This window comes from Lactuca virosa, chromosome 1 (genome assembly GCF_052849685.1).
Source record: "Lactuca virosa cultivar CGN04683 chromosome 1, Lactuca_virosa_CGN04683_v6, whole genome shotgun sequence".
NCBI lineage: Eukaryota > Viridiplantae > Streptophyta > Magnoliopsida > Asterales > Asteraceae > Lactuca > Lactuca virosa.
The window spans coordinates 8,056,874-8,070,989 of NC_136426.1; the positions used below are offsets into that span (position 1 = coordinate 8,056,874).

General features: G+C 33.6%; 1 protein-coding gene across 1 annotated transcript; it reads right to left on the reverse strand.

Moving 5' to 3' along the window:
* Positions 1 to 495: 495 nt before the first annotated feature.
* Positions 496 to 2,107, reverse strand: LOC145103682 (7-deoxyloganetin glucosyltransferase-like). The gene is made up of 2 exons (XM_079040971.1): positions 1,603 to 2,107; positions 496 to 1,488 (listed from the first exon to the last, which is right to left on the reverse strand). The coding sequence occupies exons 1-2, from the start codon at positions 2,105 to 2,107 to the stop codon at positions 575 to 577; spliced, it is 1,419 nt and encodes a 472-aa protein (XP_078897097.1). The 3' UTR covers positions 496 to 574.
* Between the last annotated feature and the right edge of the window lie 12,009 nt (positions 2,108 to 14,116).

Sequence of the window (14,116 nt, forward strand, 5' to 3'; positions counted from 1 at the left end):
CAATGGCCCTTTATTCGACATCGTTTTCTTCTCCACTGTCGATTCTAATTTCTGTCGAGAACTTCAATGCCAGCTGAAACTGGTCCACGGTTGACTCTAATTTCTTGGAGGTGGAATTTGAGATACAGTTTGGTCTCGTGATCACGGTTTCAACGGATGATAACGCCTATGTTCGTCTTTGACCATGTAAGATTATACTTACAAAGGGTCAAAAACATCCTGAGATTGCTTTCCAATTCTTCTGCCAAATATGTGGGTCACAGGTAACTGCATGTATTCCATATTTGTAGTGATTAAATAATAAAGCATTTTCCTCCTTTTAACTTTCATTTTCATAATAAACTAAAATGATTTAGACATTACTTATTAGGTAAATTAAATAACGGTAAATATCAATAATATTGTAATAATAGCAACAAAGTAATTATTAATATGGGAGATCAATAATGGATGATAGGAATACATGAAGTAAACAATTAACAGAATACAATCGTCCTGAATATGAAGACGTCAATGCTTGCGTTGTACAACTTTGAAACGCATAAATTAATTCCATGTTCCAAGCACCCGAACCCTAAGATCGAAGTAGCACTTGCTTGATCAAGTTGTCTATGTTCAACAAAGATGACATGGATTCAGCCTTTTCCTTCCAAACTTCAGCCATTTTCTTCATATCTTTACCTTTTTCTTCATCCATTAAAATATTCACAAGCTTTTCAACCTGTCTTCTGTCGACAGCACTATCTATCTCCATCCCAATGCCCCATTGATTACAGCTATACCAACAATTTGTCTGTTGTTCAGCAAAGAATGGCCAGAAAATCATCGGAACTCCACTCGATATACTCTCCAAGGTGGAGTTCCATCCACTATGTGTCAGAAATCCTCCAATTGATGGGTGATTTAGAACTTTTTCTTGAGGACACCAACTTGTTAATAACCCCCTGCCGCTCGTCGCATCTAGAAACTCCGGTGGCAGCATGGGTGAGTCTCCACAGACAATGTCTGGTCGGATAACCCACAAAAAGATCCGATTAGTGTTAGCAAGTCCCCATGAAAACTCAACTAGTTGCTGGGGTGTCATCACGGCTATGCTTCCAAAATTCACGTAAACAATCGAATTAGATTCTTTGGAGTCCAGCCATTCCAGACATTCCACCTCTTCTTTCCAGAGACTTGAACCCAATAACTCCAAATCCTTGTTCTTCAAATTGCTTTCGAGGGTATGTAAAGGCCCAATTGAGTACACACGAGGATAGATCGAAGAGAGCTCCTTTAACACGTCGTGCTCTAGGTCCTCGAAAGTGTTGAGTATGATTGCCGAAGCTCGTTCGGCTCTTGAGGTTTCTCGAATAACAAAGTTGACCATGATATCGTCTGGATCTGTAGTTCTAAGGAAAGTTGGCATGTCTTTCAATCGTATGCCTTTCATGCTAGGTATGCAATCAACGACTGTATCCAAGTACCCATTTGTTAAGTCGGCAGAATCTGCATGTTTATAAAAGAAAATTGAAAAACCAAAAGTAAACTTCCTAAAAGTACTAGCAATAGAAACAATTTGTGAAAGTTGTGTTAAGAAGGTAAATTCATAAGATGCATAACCTTTTAGTGGAATGAATCCCTTTTCTCTTAGAGTGCTATAGTGTACATAGGCCAAAAAGCCACAAGCACTAGTTGTCCAAAACAAAACTTCTGGTATTCCCAATTCATCAGCTGCATCAAGTGTGAAGCTCATGGAACTATCAGAAACTATACAACTCACTGGAGGTGTTGTGGTGATATCATTGAGTTTAAAGAGAAGCTTCTTGAAAGGTTCAAGAGACGTTTCAGAGGTGGACTTGCATAAAGAGGCAATGTCTTGGGTGACATCTAGGTTTTCCGGTGGCGGAAGGCCATCAGGAATGGTCTCAAATGTGAAGGAAGGTTGGCGGCGGAGAGTGGCTGAGCCCTGTGACTTGAGGAGGCGTTGGTGGTTGAATTCGGTGTTGACGAAGGTGATATGGAAGCCTTTGGAATGGAGGATCTTGGCTAGTTTTAGCATGGGATTAATGTGGCCTTGTGCTGGAAAGGGTATGCACACTGCATGAGGTTTAACAATGGATCCCATTGTATGTTTGAAATGTTTCTTGTCTGGGCACTTTGTGTTTAAGGTGCCTTCTATGTGTAGGGTTTTATAGGACGCTATATATAATAAATCTAAGATGAAAAGACAAAATCGATTTGCATCACCGAAAACTGAACTGTGTAGCATGAACTTATATTGTTTAAATTATTCAACTCTGGTCAAAGTCATATATATCCCATCGTCTCGACTATAATATTGCTGATAAAGTATCCAGACTCCAGAGTCAAACAAGATTTGCCATCTAAACTCTAAATAGCTCTACCATAACTCTACCATCGGTGCAAATTGCAAGATATCATTGGACTTTTTTCGCAATAGAAAGCAGAATCGGTACTTTCGAGAAGATGAACCCTGCTACGTGGTAAATACAGCATTGTCAATGTACCTGAGTGTGTATTTATTCACTGGCCAGTAATTAATAGAAGAGTAAATTCATAAAATTATGTCGTGGTTTGGTTAAAATTATTAATTCACTGGCCAGTAATTAATAGAAGAGTAAATTCATGAAATTCATAAAATGAACTCATACTTAGTAAACTACATAAAATTAAGCATGAAAAAAAAAATGAAACGTAAACGAACTCGTATTTATAACAATACATACATTATAATAATCAAGTTTTTTTTTTAAAAAAAATTAACTAAAGAAAGTTCTAAATTTGCTTCGAAACGTTAACCAACTTGAATTTATACCGACACATACGTAAAAATAAGCACATTAAAAAATAGTTTTTTTAAATTACGAGCGAAAGTTTTTATATGTAGCATGACTCATGCGTTGGAAATGTATATAAAAATAAGCACGAAAAAGTAAAAAAAATATGTCGAAATGTAGATAAACTCGAATCTAAACCGACACGTGCATAAAAAGCAAGTAAGCTTTTTTTTTCTTAAAACAAAAGAGTTAACAAAAGAAGGTTCTAAATTCATGTCGAAACGTTGACCACCCTAAATTTATACTGACACATATAAAAGTAAGCACGTAAAATATTAGTTTTTTTAGGTTAACAAACAGAAATTAGTAAGGAAAATCAAATTATATATACTACGGAGGATAAACACAAAAGTTTAAAAATAAATGGTGAAAGTAACATTTTATAAAGTTGAAAATGAAATGGGTCAAAGTGACATTTTAAAAAGTAAAAGCGTGAAAAAACCAAAAACTCATAAACATGAAATATAATTTACCTCTGATTACAAATTGAGTCATTGCTACCTGAAAAGAATAAATTACCATCACACTAATCGACGTAAAGTAATGATGTGAGCAAAAATGATCATTCACACAAGTTTTGAAAACCATAATTACTATATTCGTCAAAAAATTAGCAATATATGAATTTGTGACCTTTGGTAACCACATAAACAATGAATTTAATTGTATCTATTAAATAGTATGCTTATATAAAACTTATATGCACAATAATTAAATGGTGTTATTCTGTAACATGAGTGCCATGTTATTTTGTTAAAATGTTCGAAAAAACATCTTGTATTAAAAAATGTTAGAAAAATGTTAAACGTGTTCAAAAAAATATCATGTAATTAAATTTTTATAAATCTTGTAAACGACACCATCCAAATCAATATGGTTCAAGATAAACAGGGGCGGAGTCAGAATTTTAACATAAATGGGGCTTATATCTATGTTTACTTTCGTAAAGCTCTATTGATTTTTAGCCAAATTAACAACACCAAATTAGAGACAATAATATTAGCAAGTTAATAATTAAATCATACATCAGAATAAATACGTATAATCAACAACCTAAAAAACTAACAAAAATAATCATCAGAGTAATTGATAACAGTTTTAAATGCCTAATGTGTACTGCCTCTTTAATTTACTAAAAATAAATTACTTACATTTTAATATTATACAAATCCAAAACCGTGACTTTTTTGTTCTTTAAATTTACAAATATAAAATATGACTTCTTTTCATATTGCTTGACAATATATATGGTAAATAAAAAGGAAAATTATATTGATTATGATTTTAGAATTAGAATTTCAATTTTAGATTATCATTAGTGAGATTTTTTTGAATCAAAGGCACTTATAAAAACGGTAGTATAGATCTATATTTGTTATGTTATAATCTATTTCTAACAAAATGGTTTTTTCATTTTGAAAAGAAAGAATCCACACAAATGGAACCATGCAAGTATTATAAGAGAACTAGACGAATGCCCGCGCGTTGCGCAGAAACACCTATATAGTTGAAATCTTTACAAATATATGTTTTTTTAAATATAACAATAACGTTTCTATTAAATTTGATATAATAATTCGTATACTAAATTGATATAATATATTGATTATTTTCAATTATATGATAATATACACATCTATTATGACTACATAATCTCAACCATTCGAATGACTTCTACCCTCGAGTTACTCATGAATAAAATTAAATATAATATATGGTTTAATGTTATTTATAGTTGTTGTTATTGTTAATTAATTTTTTAAAATTTATTTGCTTAACGTTCTAATTTCTATGATTATAATTATTTAAAACATCAAACATTGTTTTTTGATTTTAAAGGTAACAATATAATCATTTATATAGAGTTATTTTTAACTATTGTTATTGTAAATTATTTTAGGCTACTTATTTGAAAACCTTTAACGATTATACAAATATCTTTAGGAAATATTTTAGTTAAATTGAGATTATAATTCTGTTTTTGCATTTAGCACTATAATTTATCACTTTTAACTATTCGCAAATTATTCATTTGGTTTTTTTAAGTCAAACTGAAAATTATATTTAAGTTGACATTGTAATGTTATATTTAAATTAACAATTTAAGTATTTTGTCCAATTGTAGCTTTAAATTGATAATGGTTTACATACAACAACATATTAAATCTAATAAATTAAGTATAATTTGTTAAAAGTTAAAGACATAACTTTATAAGTAGAAGTAAGATGTTATTTTAATATTGAAATTTAGTTTATTTATGATTACACTTTAGGTTTGATATTTATTTAACCTTATTAACCAACTTATAATCATTATTAGAAAAACACTACAATTAATCACTTTTAACTATTTACAAAATATTCTTTGGGTTGTTTAAGTTAAACTAAAATTTATATTTAAGTTGACACTGTAATGTTATATTCAAATTAATAATTTAAGTATTTTATACAAATTGTTCCAAAATTGTATCTTTAAAATGATAATGGTTTACATCCAACAATATATTAAACTTAATAAATTAAGTATAATATGTTAAAAGTTAAAAAAATCACTTAATAAGTAGAAATAAAGATATTATTTTAATATTGAAATTTAGTTTATATATAATTACACTTTAGGTTTTATATTTATTTAACATTATTAACAAACTTATAATTATTATTAGAAAGAAATTGAAAAGTCATGGGAGTTTCAAATGAATGTGGTGAAAGGAAAAATATATGGGAGTTTCAAATGAATGTGGTGAAAGGAAAAATGTTTCCTTTATAATATAGTATGATATGATCTGTAACTATTTAATATTTAAAGAAAATAAACTAATACTTCTGGGTCGACGGTGGGTTATATGGACCATCAATTAACCAATTAAATATATTGAGTTATTAATCTTTAGACTATATGAATTAAAACTGTTGGGGTCCCCCCCCCCCCCCCATTGGCTCCGCCATTGAAGATAAATCATTTATCTTGAACCATATTCAAGTGAAACTCCCACACTTTCATCATATGCTAATTAACTACCTTATTAATTAATATTTTGTCTATATAAAAAGATTATTTTATGTTTGGTTACACACAATGAAAGAAAAAGTTTGAATGATGAAATATGCTAGGTAGAAATAAATGTGAATATGATAATCTAAGCTTTTGAAAGTCTAAAAGGTATTTGGATGATTTTATAGGTTTCAATTTACATTTTTATATTTTCCATTCTATTTTCTTTAGATTTCAAGAAAATACTTATGATTGTATATTTGGAGCTAAAAAAATAAAAGATGTATATTAAATTTATTTGTTACAATTAGTTGAAGGTGTATGCTCTTACTTTGCAAAATCTTATAATTTTTTTTATTTGGATCCATTATTATTTATGGATATTTTACTCAAATATATATATGATTAGAAAATTTTGACAACATTATGAGTTGTCTAATTTCATTACAAAAAATGCAAAAAAATGAAAACAAATCTTTATAAATCTTATAAGAGAGGTAATCTAATTGAATATGCTCCAAGATATGTCAAATACTTACATCATATATATTCATTTGAAACCTCTACAATATTTCAACTTTCAACCTATTAATTACAACCACAAAGAGTTTTTAACATATATTTTATAATTACTATGATTTTTCATGTTCTTAAAATTAATTTCATTTACTAAGAACTTTTTGTTTTCCCTTATTTATGGATATTGGCACACGATGCAATCGTACTATCTCTTTAATGTACGTCCTTGTTAACTTCTCCATTTTGTCAGTTTCTTTTATTGGCAGGAAGTGTGCGGATTTGGTTAATCTGTCGACGATCACCCAAATGGTGTCATGACCACCCGTTGTCCTGGGTAACTTGGTTATGAAATCCATTGTAATCCGCTCCCACTTCCACTCATGTATTTCTGGTTGTTGTAATAAACCTGAGGGCTTTTGATATTCTACCATGACTTTGGCGCAAGTTAGGCACTTGCCCACATAGGTAGTAATTTTAGCTTTCATGTTCGGCCACCAATAGAGTTTCTTGAGGTCCAGATACATCTTGTCTGAACCTGGATGAACGGAGTATCGAGTTATATGGGCTTTATTCATGACAACATCTCTATAGCCACCAAACTTCGGTGTCCAGATCCGATCCATGAGATAACAAACTCCGTCACCCTTGACTTCCAAGTTCTTTTCCATTCCTCTTAGGGCTTCACCTGTCACGTTTTCGAGTTTCAAGGATTCCAGTTGAGCCTCTTTGATCTGAGCGGACAGATGTGAATGGATTTTCATAGTTAAAGACTTTACTCGGCGGCCCGAGTACTCTTTCCGACTAAGGGCATCTGCTACTACATTGTCTTTTCCAGGATGATAGAGAATCTCGCATTCGTAATCATTGAGTAGTTCCACCCATCGTCGCTGTCTCATGTTAAGTTCCTTACGATCTCGAATATATGCTGGAGGCTTTGTGGTCTATAAAGATTGTGCATTTCGTACCATAAAGGTAATGCCTCAAGATCTTCAGAGCAAAAACCACTGCTCCTAATTCAAGGTCGTGTGTAGTATAGTTGACCTCGTGGTTATTAAGTTGTCTCGAGGCGTAGGATATGACCTTTCCTCGTTGCATAAGAACGCAGCCTAGCCCTTGCTTGGACGCATCGCAGTAAACTACAAAATCTTTTGTCCCTTCTGGGAGGGACAAGATCGGTGCGCTGCATAGGGCTCACTTTAGTGTCAGGAAAGCAGTTTCTTGTTTCTCCTCCCAGTTGAAGGTTACACCTTTCTCAGAGTGGTGAGTAGCTTCGCGATCTTTGAGAAGTTTTGGATGAACCTCCTGTAGTAGCCAGCGAGTCCTAGAAATTGACGAATTTTTGTTGGGGTTCGTGGCGTCGCCCAGTTTTTGATAGCTTTGATCTTGGAGGGATCAACATGTATCCCTTCCTTGCTGACTACATGACCTAGGAAGTCCACCTTTCGAATCCAAAGTTCGCACTTCGAGAACTTCACATACAATTTCTCTGCCCTTAAGGTTTCCAAGACTTATCGAAAGTGTTGGTTGTATTCTTCCTTACTTCGGGAATAGACTAGAATATCGTCGATAAAAACTATAACGAACTTGTCTAAGTAAGGACGACACACACAGTTCATCAGGTCCATGAACACTGCGGGCACATTCGTTAGACCGAATGACATCACTAAAAATTCATAGTGACCGTAGCGAGTTCTAAAAGCGGTCTTTGGAATATCGGCCTCCTGGACTCGTAGCTGATGGTATCCTGATCTTAGGTCAATATTGGAGAAGAAATTGGCTCCTTGAAGCTTGTCAAAAAGGTATTCGATTCGAGGAAAAGGGTATCGGTTTTTGATAGTGAGTTTATTTAATTCCCAGTAGTCTATACACATGCGAAACGATCCATCCTTCTTCCTCACGAACAAGACTGGTGCTCCCCAAGGTGAGAAGCTCGGTCTAATGAATCCTTTGCTGAGTAGTTTGTTTAGCTGGTTGGATAGTTCCTACATATATGATGGTGCAAGACGATACGAAGATTTAGCTACGGGGGTAGCTCCGGGAATCAAGTCGATTCGGAATTCAACTTGGCGTTCAGGAGGAACTCCTAGGAGATCTTCGGGGAATACATCAGGGAAATCACAAACTTCGGGGATATCCTTGATGTTTTTCACTTCTTGTGTCTTATCAACCACGTGATCTAAGAAGGCACAATAATCTTTGCGAAGATACTTCTGGGCCTTGACGCAAGAAATGATTTGAAGGTTCGTATCGGGTTTGTCGCCATAGATAACGAGAGATTCGTTACTTGGCAGATTAAGACGAATGGTTTTTTCATAAGATAAGATATCAGCACGGTGAAGACTTAACCAATCCATGCCGATGATAATGTCAAAGCTTTTAATTGAGACCGACATAAGGTCAATTTGGAAAGAATAGTTGTTTAGAGTAAGTGTGCATCCTATGTATATGTCATTTGTGCTCTTGGTCTTTCCGTTTGCCATCTCTATTGTGAATGTATCTTTTAATGATTTGAGATTTTGATGTAGTAGATGTTTGAATTTATGACTCACGAAACTTTTCTCTGCACCACTATTGAAAAGAATACATGCGTAAGAATTATTGAGAAGAAACGTACCAGTAACCACGTTAGGATCTGTTATCGCTTCTTCATAGCCAATTGCTAAAACCCTTCCTACACCGCCAACATTCTTTGCCTTAGGACAATATCTTTTGAAATGTCCTACTTCCCCACACCCGTAACAGGCTTGACTTACTCCCACGCCGGGGACTTAGGAAATGGGTTGTGCTGGCGCTTTATAGAAACGGGAGGTATACCCCTTCCTGTTGCAGTTTTTGCAGTGTATTTCCCTGTAAACTCCCGTGTGATGGAAGTTGCACTTATTGCACTTTGGCAAAGTCCCAGCATATCGAATCGGGGTTGCTGGAGTAGCAGAAACAGTGGTAGGAATAGAAGCAGGAACAATAGCATGAACTGCCACTGTTTGTTGCTTCTTTGAGGGCTCTTGTGATGATTGCCCCTTTCATTTGTTCCAGAACTTCTTTTTGTTGTTACTTTCTTTGGGTTGTTCAGGGATGGGTGTCATGAAGCCTTGACGAACTCCATGATCTACAAGTGTCTGTGCCAAACGCTTGGCACTATCGAAAGTAAGTGGGTTTGCAACTATTACATTCCCTTGAATATGAGGAGAGAGTCCCCATATGTATCTTTCTACTTTCTTGCTCTCTGTGGGGACCATCCCTGGACACAGAATAGCCAGGTCACTAAATCTGGCAGTATAAGTAACAATATCGGAGTCCTTCATCGTCAGACCCTAGAGTTCCTGCTCTAACTTTTGTATTTCGCCTATGGGACAATATTTTTCCAGCATCATAACCTTTAAGTCTTCCCAGCTCATGGCATTGGCGACTGGGAGAGATAACGACTTGACATAGCCGTTCCACCAAGAAAGGGCTCTATCCAAGAAAGTACATGCTGCAAATTTTACTTTGCTTGCTTCATGGAATGCACAAATTGTTGGGTTTTGAGCATTCTAACACTTCCTAAGTGTACATGCAACCCTAATAAACCTTGGATCTATGTTTGTCTAAAATACATGCAAAATTTGTTTTCCAAGGTTTATAACTTATCTAGCATGGCATGGGGAACTTTTAAACATAAAAGAACTAGATGAATTACATACCTTTGTTTGTGAATTGATTCCTTAGGAGTTTGAGAGCCAAGCACCAATAATGTGAATGCCTCAAATGAAAATCACAAATCACCACAAACTTGGAAAACTTATGAGAGAGTATATCTATGCTCTAGAAATCGGCCACCTTTCTTCACACACACTAGGGTGTCATTTCATGCATCACAAGCTTGTTTATATAGTGCACATGATTAGGGTAAACCCTAATAACCCATGTCTTTTCCTTTCCAAGGATCCATGGGTTAAGAGCTCCATGGATCATCCATGGACTCCCATATAAGCTTAGCCCATTACCATAATGAGTGTTAGCCCACACTATATAAATATAATAGCCCATGTTTAATTAGTCACCATTTGATCACTAAATTAATTCATAATTAATTTAAGATGAATACTAATTAAATAATACAATTTCATATTAATATATTATAACTTATAATATATTAATAAGCCGCAAATATACTCTTCTCATAATGTTATCCATATAAATAGTTCGGGTGAAGTGCAACCCAAATGGACCATGACGGGTCGGGTCAAGTATATACCAAATAAGTTATGGACTTAGACACCTTATCCAACACAAATTTCAAACACCGATTTGGTTTTCTCGAACCAGCATGTCAAAGCAATGATACCTCCGGTGCCATAAAAGGATTTGGGTTTAGCATTCGTGAAGTCTTTATATGAACACTCCCTAGGGTGTCCAAGACTTTCCCCGTGATTAGAGTTGCGAGAACCACTGCCGGTCCCATAAGTACCACTGGCGTTAATTTGCGTCATAGCAGCAGCTACAATGGCTGTTACTGCTGCTTGGAAGACAGCAGCGTCATACTGTGGAGGTGGTGGATTGTTGTTGAAACTCCTATTTGATTTACGTGGCAACATCTTTTTCTATAAGATTTAAAGAGGAATTAATGATAAGTCCTCTATAGTAGTTACGAGTCAGGTGATATTGAACAAGATATATCTTAATTCTAAACACATCATATCCTGACTTTCATAGTGTTCTGCGATTTACAATAGAAGTTTACTAATGTAAGTAAACAATCGCAATTTCAATTTATGAAATTTATGGTAACACTTCTAATGAATTTTTATAATGTAATCCATACTAGTTTCTCTTATAATCACTTAGTATATACGAATCATATATAACTAAGACTAAATGGACCTTCGAATAAATGATCCTACTCTAAGTCTACAACCAAACAAGGAACAAGAAATAAAGCTAAATCACAAATTATAAGTCTATAAAATCTTAATTATATATAATTCTTATGTATACACTTAGTAATTATAGATTTAGCAGTAATGATCCTTTGTTTTCACATGATTGATTCTAGTAAGAAAGACCTTCTTGAATATTATTGTTTCAATGTTATATTGTCATAAAATACTCCTATAGTATTTTAACTTTATGTTTGGTTCTAGAATTTTTCTGGTATATAGATTTGGTAAGTTTTAGACTTGTTGCAACACCACTATCACTCCCAAACACATGTTGGTCATATCTCAAATAAATATAGTTGATCAGGCTATATTTATTCCATATATGATTACATAATTGTCTAGGTTTAACTGTAGTGTCCAACATCTAAATACTTTTATGTAGTTCTCACTGTGATATTGTGTCTTGTATGTATGCATGTTAGTATACTTCTTATAAAATACTTAGATTTTAAAAGTATACTTTTAGTCAGAGCGCTTCAGCCACATTGTATTTATAGTTGTATATCTTTTATGGTTTGATATACTTAGTTCACTATAAACAATGCTCTGATACCAATCTGTCACACCCCAAACCGGAACGGCGGAAACGTCCGGGGGCGGAGGACGTCATGTACAATATCACAACAATTGCATAATAGTAATCAAAGTACAACAACCATTACATTGATAAAGTATAGTTTTACATTCGTGTTTAAATCAATGTATACTTGACACCAAAATGTATAGCAAAAGTTAAAAGACATGAGTCTATGAAGCTCTGTCTTTACAAAACTTGTGGATACCTGTTTATTGTTTTCCTGAGAATACAAATAGTTTTGAAAAGAGTGTCAACAATTAAGTTGGTGAGTTCATAAGCATGTTTGTAACTGGAATCTGTTATTTGTTCCTTGAAATTATAAGTATGTTTTCCTAGAAAATCCTATATTTTCTGTTGTAATATGTTGTAATCAAATCGTGTAAATGTTATTGTACTCTAAGATAGTAAAATGTAGTTTTAATTCACATAAAACCATGAAGAGTATGTTTTCTCTGCACTGCAATAGTATTATGTATTTGTACTTGTATGAAAACTGTGTAATTTCAAATGCCTTGATTCACCAACTGTATTTATAAAATGTTGTATTATAGTTTTATTAGTTAATAAAACTATGTGAAGTTGTTTATTTATTCATACACTAATCGTATTGTTCAATACCAAATTGTGAGTTATCATAACCATGTTTGATGACCTAAGATGGCCTGAACACGACGTTCTTCAGGCGTCACAATCGGTACGACATTTGTCACCCCAGGCCTGCCGGCCTAACTATAGCGAACAGTTAAGGTGCATGATTGTCAGTCCCGTATAGATCTATACACAAGTGTCACGCTCTCCCTCCAGGAGACTCTGGTTATAATTTAAGGACTTGGTTGGTACTTAGATAAGTACGTAAAGTGTGTCTCACAAGTGCTATATAGACGGTTACGTGTAGAATAACGAAAAGTTACTTTGTAATGGATAAACTGTAAGTATATCTCATAAACTATATTTATTATAGTTTGTACGTTTGTTTTCCGTATTGTAATCTGAACTTTGAAAAGCCACATGTAAGTTCCATAAACTATACTTATTATAGTTTATATGTTTGTGTTTTACTGAAACGAAAACCTTTGTATTGTTAATAATTCGACAAGTTTAAATCGTAAAATCTATGATACGAATGTTCCGTGAAATTCAACATTTATGTCAAAATGGTACTAAAATAGTTTGCAAAAATAATATTTTTGTTTAACAAGTTTTAAATGGCTTTATACTTATATAAATATAATATTTATATAATTATGATTAAATAGACAGTCGAATAAATAATTCTACCCCAAGCCCACAAACAAACAAGGAACAGGAAATGGAACCAAATTATCAATTCTAAGCCTGTTGAAACTTAATTATATAATATATATATATATATATATATATATATATATATATATATATATATATATATATATAAATTTTGTAATAACAGCAACGGTTGATAACATATTGAAAACATTTAGATATTAACACAAAATTTCTTGTGTTACACTTGTATCCCCCCCCCCCTAAAACAGTGAAAAATCATAAAAACGTAGGGGTATGAACTCACCTTGTGTGTGGGTTCCCGGTTGGTTACGATGTGGTCATGAAGATTTTCGGGTTAGAACACGTGATTATAGTCGTATCCTAATAATATTATACACAATATCGTATTTAAAATTAGTGAAATGAATGATTAATAAAGTGTTATATTAACACTAAATAATATACGATGCTTACCAAAACTTGTAATAATTTGGAAGAATCAAACACTTGGAAAGAAAAGAAGTTCGAATATTGAGAGAGAAATGAGGTGAGAATGCCTTACTGAAAGTGTCTAAAATGTTTCATTTTGTTGCTTAAGTATGAAGGAAAAGGTAGGCGCTTTGCGAGATTTCGACCTAGAACTCTACCCAGGAAAGGAGTTTGCGGTCAATCTGTTTTCTGTGTGGACCAAAAACTGATTTCGGTCCGAAGGTAAGTGTTCTTCGCACGTTTTCGGTGGGGGAAAAAGGTGGTCATCGGTTTGGCTGTTTTCGGTCCGAGGAGAGTGGAGCCAACGAGGGATTTCGGTCGGACAGTGGGGCTAGATGCTAGGGTTCTCGGTCTTGTGTGTTTATTTTCAATTTTTGCAACATTTATCTAATAAAGGGTTTATATATTAAAATATAAATTTTTGCCTTAATAAATTAACAAATCAACAAATTTGACTTTTATTTAGCAAGTTTGACTTTTGTTGACCTTGGTTGACTTTTGTTGACTTTTACAGACTTGAAAATAACGGGTT

Excerpts from the sequence above, each read along its gene's own strand:
- LOC145103682 (XM_079040971.1), bottom strand. The coding sequence starts at position 2,107 with ATGGGATCCATTGTTAAACCTCATGCAGTGTGCATACCCTTTCCAGCA. Across the intron at positions 1,489-1,602 it reads GGGATTCATTCCACTAAAAG|ATTCTGCCGACTTAACAAAT; the intron begins GTTATGCATCTT and ends ATAAACATGCAG.